This window comes from Aphelocoma coerulescens, chromosome 1A (assembly GCF_041296385.1).
Source record: "Aphelocoma coerulescens isolate FSJ_1873_10779 chromosome 1A, UR_Acoe_1.0, whole genome shotgun sequence".
NCBI classification, from domain to species: Eukaryota; Metazoa; Chordata; class Aves; order Passeriformes; family Corvidae; genus Aphelocoma; species Aphelocoma coerulescens.
Genome location: NC_091014.1, coordinates 52,352,313 through 52,358,863, shown reverse-complemented (window position 1 = coordinate 52,358,863; position 6,551 = coordinate 52,352,313). Strand labels below are relative to the sequence as shown.

General features: G+C 56.2%; 1 protein-coding gene across 1 annotated transcript; it reads right to left on the bottom strand.

The window, feature by feature from the left end:
* Window positions 1-3,819: 3,819 nt before the first annotated feature.
* TNFRSF13C (TNF receptor superfamily member 13C) lies at window positions 3,820-6,551 on the bottom strand. Its single transcript, XM_069003934.1, has 3 exons — window positions 6,407-6,551; window positions 5,751-5,912; window positions 3,820-4,160 (listed from the first exon to the last, which is right to left on the bottom strand). The coding sequence occupies exons 1-3, from the start codon at window positions 6,549-6,551 to the stop codon at window positions 3,847-3,849; spliced, it is 621 nt and encodes a 206-aa protein (XP_068860035.1). The 3' UTR covers window positions 3,820-3,846.

The window sequence follows — 6,551 nt, the reverse complement described above, 5'->3', positions numbered from 1 at the left end:
TCCTGGGCAGCCAGGTCATGGTGATGGGCTGTGTGACCGGACAGAGTCAGACCCCGCTGCCACCGTTCCCTCTGGCCCAGGTGGGGCTGGCCACAAGTCTGCCCGGCTCTCCCTGGTGGCCCTGGCTGCCGTGGGGCACTGGCCCGGCGGTGCCGCTGCCCGCGGCGCTGCAGCCGCGCAGGCCGGGGCGTGGTGTCAGTGCCACCTCGTGGCTGCCGTCCCGCCACTGCTGACCTCTCTTCTCCACCCGCAGCCTCCCACGGGCGTCCCCCGAGGATTGCAGGGACGCCCACCAGGCCATCGGGCATTACTTCATGTCTGGGATGAAATGGTGCCCACTTGCCCTGCCTGCCGTGCCTGCGGTCAAGGCCCAGCCCCCACAGAAAGCCCGCGGAGGGGCAAGGTGGGTGTGCGGGGCCTGGGGGGATGCTTCAGGCTGGAGTAGGTGAGCCTGTGGGTGAGTTATCAGGAAACTAAACTGGTGGGTAAACCAGTAACGAGAGTAGAGAGGAGAAAGTGAGGGAGGAAACCCTCACTTTGGAGTCTGGGGAGCCCGTGGGGTTGAGAAGGGTTTGGCAGACATGACTGGTGGCTGCAGAAGACCCTTGGCCAGGTGCTCCGTCTCCTCACACTGCCATGCGCTGTGGGTCAGCTGGCTCCTGCCTCTAGGACCATGGATAAAAACAAACCCACATCCCTAGGGACACCAAGGCTTCTTTCCTTTACCACCAGCATTTTTGGTGAGACTTGCAAGAGCTCAAATATGCTCATGACCTCCCCCAAAACAGGGTTAGTGGAGTTGAAATGTCTAGGGAGACACTGAGGTGATTTTGCAGTGAGAAGGCTTTTAGCCTCAACTGCTTTCTCTTGCCATGGGGTTTCCTCAGACTTTCCCCTGCTCTCTCTGAAACTCCATGCCCCTGCAGCCAGGTGAAGCCTGGCTTCACCAGCCTTTCTAGGCAGTTGTGCGGGCAGTGGGGTGGGTGCCAGGCTGGGGAGGAAGCACAGCTCCTGCCTCACAGGGGGAAGTGAGAAACTGCCGTGGAAAGTCAAAGACAGGCAACAATCCCCCCACCCCCCACCCAAAAAAAAGACTTTCCCCAGTCCTTGTCCTAATGGCCAGCTCCTGGCATGGCTGTGGGGAGATGCAGGTGGCCAGGCTTGGCTGGTTCCTGGCTGTGGAGGTGTCCATGTATAGGGAATGTGCTGATAAAGCCACTTCCAGGGAAGCCTCTCTGGCTCAAAGCCCTGCTGTACCCTAAGGACCATTGTGCTGGAAAACCCTAAAGCCAGGAAAATGGGGACACCATTCAGACCTCTGACTGCATTGACAATGGGTTCATTTTATTTAATTTTTACTACCATATTTTTCATCTCTATTCCCTTGGCTCTCCATGCAGACAAGATGGACAACCCTTTGCCCTGCACATACGGATGGAGAAGTGCACAGAACAAATCCCTCCCAGGCAGATTGGGCAGAAGGTGAGCACTGCCCCACCACAGCTGGCAGGCAGACACGATGTGGGGAAGGCACCTCACATGCTGTAACAGAGAGAGGATCCAAGGGGCACTCACTGGTCGAGGAATACAGTGTGGATCAAATTGCCACTCTGCACACTGCAAATGGTGGTGGTATCCCATATAGGGAGATGCCTGGCTTAAGCTCCTGCATAAATGAGAGCAGAAGTCCTTACCTGAGCAGAAAGAGGGGATTTTTCAATAGGATTTTATGGGTGTTCCTTTTTCAAATTCCCAGACCGTCTGGGGTGGGCAGTGCATCTACAGGGCTGGGCTTCTGCTGTCACTGGGCGGGAAGTGGAGGTGGCTCCTGACAGTTCTGCTCCATTTCCCTCTCACCCCCATCTTCCCTGAAACACGTTGCTCTGTCTCCTACAAGCAGTCCTTTTTCTAGTGACACAACATCCCCCGACCTGGCTTTGGCTCTTTTCCCCACTCCAGATACACAAAGGTTGTTTGAAGTTACTTCACAAGGTTGGGTGCAGAGCATGAGGATGAGGAGATATCTGATTCATGCTGTGGCAATACCCCATCTGCAAAGGGCAGCATGGCTGTTGTGGTGTGGGTAACTGGGACCCCAGCCCTTGAGCCTCCACAGCTTCTGCCACAGGTGTCTGGAGCCCCAGGCAACAGTCACTGGGCGCATGGACTACCTCTTCCACCATCCTCAGCCCCAAGGCTGGGATGGGGATCCATCCCATCCTGGATCATGCGGAGCCTCAGACAGATGAGGGTTCACCTCTGCCAGTGTGTTAAGGTCTGGGAGAGGAACTGTGATGAGGAATTGTGGCCTTGGCACCTGTAGCAGTGCCTGTGGCTTCCATTATGGGACAGATGCCATGAGTCTGCCTCTAGTGCCACAGACAGGGGAGAAGAGAGGTGGTCACCCTTCAGCAGTAGCATCTGTCCTGCAGCCCCAGAGAGAACTCAGGCTTGGGCAGGGAGTCACTTTACCATCATCAGAGGGACATCCCCTCAACACAGTGCCTCAAGCTGACCCTACTGGGCGTATGGCACTTGGTGGCCCATTAATGCCTGGTGTCAGTGCCCCCACACCTTGCTTGGCCAGCCCTGTTCAGTGTCCAAAGCCTCCCGGATGAGGAAGCCACCTCGCCTAAGGAAGAGCAGACCCAGAGATAGTGCTTCATGTAAATAACCCCCCAAAGCACTTCTAAGTGACCAATCACCTTCTCTAGGGGCTTCTCACCCAACCCAGAGTCTCTGTTCAGCCAGGGGGGATCAGTTGCTGTAATTATTCAGAATCAGCAATCCCACAGTGACGAGTTCATTTCCCAAACAGAGCCCTTCATGTGCAGTAAAGCCACTTACAGGCAGGTGAAGAAATCCATCTATGGGGAAATGCCTGGGATCAGCAACGCCGGCCAGCTCTGGCACGCAGGCAAAGCCTTGAGGACACTCTCATAAATTCAGTCATCCTGCCTACACTCACATCACTCCCTGACTGCTTTTGTGCAGCGTGGAAGCATCCATCCCAAGTGACACACGGTATTTCTGCAGCGACAGTGAGCTGAAGTGACGGTTGTCTGGGGCTGTAATGACAAGTTCAGGGAGCTCCTCTAGACTAGCTGTCTCCATTGCCTGCCCCTGGTCCTCCCTAACTTCAGGGACTGTAGGTCAGAGCAGGGACAGATTTTTTCCCCTCTTCACTGCTTGGGAAGACAAACTTTTTTCCTGTACCCGTCTATGGAGAGGCTTCCCATGAGTGCTGATGGATGCCTGCCCCTGTGTGAGAGAGCCCTGAGGGCAGAGAGACCTGGGTGTCACAGAGTGCAGAAGACGGGGCGGCAGGACTGTAAATGGAGTAGATGCTGGGTGTGCCTTGCTCCATATGGCCTCAAGTCTCCTTTTATTGAGGTCAGTAGCAAAAATCGAGCTACTACTGTGTGGGATTTGGTCCTAAAGTAAATCTCTGCTTCCTTTTCTCTTGTAGTTTCTGCTGTTCCAGCCCCATGTTCCCAGGAATTGCCCATCCAGCAGTAGACCTGTCACTGCAAATGGCACAGAAGTCCCTGCCACACTCCATCCTCACCGTCTGCGTCTCCTCTGCCTCCTCCCAATGGTTCAGCCATGGCAGCTGTCAACAGCTCATTGTAACTCAGCATGATCCACTTTGGCTTCCTCCAGCATTTACAGGTGTAACTTGGGACTCAGCACAAAAATGACAGTCATCTTAAAAGGCTGGTCTTGCTAAAGGCAAAAGCTGGTTCTCAGAGAGCTCATACCCGTGGAAGGCTTCACTAGTCCCAGGAGCAGGCTGTCCGTGTCCACAGGGATTGGCCAGAGCACTCCAGCCCATTCCCCTTATCCTCAGACTCTCTCCTCTCTGGGGCAATTCTGGGTGGTTTTGGTGGTGACCAGCGCTGTGGCCCCCAGCTCAGTGGCGGGCAATGGGAAGCTGTGGTTGCGTTCCTCAGGCCGGTGGTAGATGGTGGAGAGCAGAACAATGTCACCATCAGCATTGCCCTGGCAGCATGGCCTCTGCTTTGCTCTGGCTTTCCTGGGTGGCCCCGGCATCTTCAGGCTCCCATCAAGATGCAGGCATGGGGCTGGCTTCAGGGCACCATCTCCCTCTGGTATGGCAGGGTCCTGGCCAGGCAGGCGACTGGCAATGCTCACTTTTTCTGGGAAAGGACAAGAAAAGGGCGTTACTGGGCTCACAAAGCGGGGTCAGACAGGTCCCAGGGAGACAGTCCTGTCTGGAGGGGGGAAGATGGAGCTGGAACAGGAGGAGTCTGCAAGGTCCCCACACCTCTCCTGCTGCAGATCTGCTCCTGCTTACAACTGAGGAACTTTCCCCCCCCCAAAAGACAAGAGGGAAAGGCCAAAACTTGCACTTCCACTTTGAGTCCTCTTGCTAAACCCTGCCAGCAGCAGAGCAGCCCAGCCCGTGGCAGCTTGCCCTCCCCGACTGCCTCCCACTTAAAAATAGACTTGTTTACACACTTTGAATGCAGGCGTGGGCCTCCAGCCCCAAGCCTCCTGCCACTTTCCACACATCCAGTGCCGCAGCACTGGGCTTGCTGTGGTGCAGCCTTGGGGGATGAAGAGGATGGGGACCAGGGCATGCAACAGGAGATTGAGACTGAGTAGTGCCTCCAACACTCTTCATAATGGCCAAATCTCTCTTGCCACTGGATTTCTCCCTTCTCTTTCGCTTTCGGTATTTTTCCTAGGCATGTGCGTCATGGGCTGTCGCAGAGCAGAAAGGCCCCGGGTAATGTCCCCCTGGTCTGAGTCACCATCCAGCACTGCCAGAAATGTGCAGGCAAGCCAGAGCACAAGGACCAGCTGCCCCACCGTGTTCACCCACCTAGGTGGTAGGGCAGTGGTGGGTGCTAGCATCCCTATGAGGCAGCCCCTCTTGGGGGTCCTGGGGAGCCATACCCCCTACCTGGGAATGGGGAGGAGTGAAGCCAGGCAAGACTTCGGAGAAGATTGTTCAAGACTGAGTCAGTCCCAGTGCAGAGGCCCCTGAGAGAGGAAAGAGATGCCCCAACAAAATGGGTCATCATGGAGCACTGTGGCCTTACTCTCATGGAAGTACCCAGCCAGGAAAGGCTCATCCCCATCCCTGGAACCCCAGCCCTGATTTTGATACAGCAGATAACCCTTTGCAGTGCTGCAGTGTACTGTCAGTGGGGCTGGTCCTGACATCCCACTGGGGTCTTTGGGATGCATGTTGCAGGATGCTGGGCATCCCAAGCACAAGAAGCAAGCTGGGTGGTCCACACAGGACCCCATTGCAGTGCCACATGGAGAGGCTGCCTCTGGAGCCATCTGAAGGTGTCCACCCCTGCCCCCACTACTCCCACTCCGTCCATGGTCCTCTGGCTACTGGGGGAGAGGACTCTGACCAGTGAGCTCACAGAGCTACTCACCAGTGTTCCATACATGTCCCCTGTGGAGAGGGGACTGTGCCAGGACATGCTTTAAGCAAACAAAGGCACCGAGAGACCCGGCAAAGGGAGGGATGGCTCAGCAGGGTTGCACTGGCAGTCAGGTACAGGCATAGGTTCCCAGGGAATGCAGGACGCTGTCACTCAGGCAGTGATTCAGATGCCCCAAAATGTCACGGGATGCCTGTGGAACTGATGTTGAGGTGGAGGAGCTAGCCTGGACAAGGATGTGCCTCAGGGGAGCCAGCAGTAAGTGATCCCACTTACCCCAGGGTCCTCAGGGTGTTGTGAGAGGGAGAGAAAGAGGTCCCCTACCTTTGTCCTCTTCTTCTGCTGCCTTCCTCTTTCTTCTCCACTTTCCCACCTTGCAGGCCAGGAAGCCACAGAGCGCGGCCAGAACCAGGATGAGCCCCACCACCACCAGGACCCCAAAGATCAGGAAGGTGCTGGTCAGCGTGGGTGCCAGGGTAGGCTCTGCTGTGGGGAGAGATGCCGGTAGTGTGAGGAGGGGGAGAGCTGAAGCTGGGAAGGAGGGAAGCAGCATTTTTCACTTGGCTGGCTGGCCTGGGCCCTGCAGTAGCAGGGAAGAAGTGTGGCACTTAACTGCTACCCACCCGTCACCAGCAACAAAATGTCCCCCTGCTTGATGAGACCCTTATCCTGCTCCCTGCCCCTGGGTGGTAGGAAATGAGAGTTCCTGCTCTTCCCACAGTAACTCCTGGGGTAGGTTGATCCACCCTGGAGAGGATCATCTGACTTCTCTCTACACCATGTTCCTCTTACTGGAACTGGCTGCCCTCTTCCCCTCTGCTTTAGGTGAAGGCAGTGCTTCATCCTCCATTGCCACCTCCATAGCCATCCTCAGGAGAAGGTGCCTTCCACCTGCTCACCCCTGGGGTGCCCCCAGACTCCTTGGCCCACCACCACCCAGCCCTGGGGAGCTCAGACTGCAGCTGCCCTTGTCCCCTTACTTGTGTTGTCCTTGAACAGCTCGGAGCACTTGATGCACGACTTGGTCAGGGTGTCAAAGCACTCGAAGGAGAGGCAGGAGGGGGCAATGGCAGCTTTTCCTGACGAGGACATGGCAGAGTGGGAGTGAGAGCCCAGCTCTTGCAT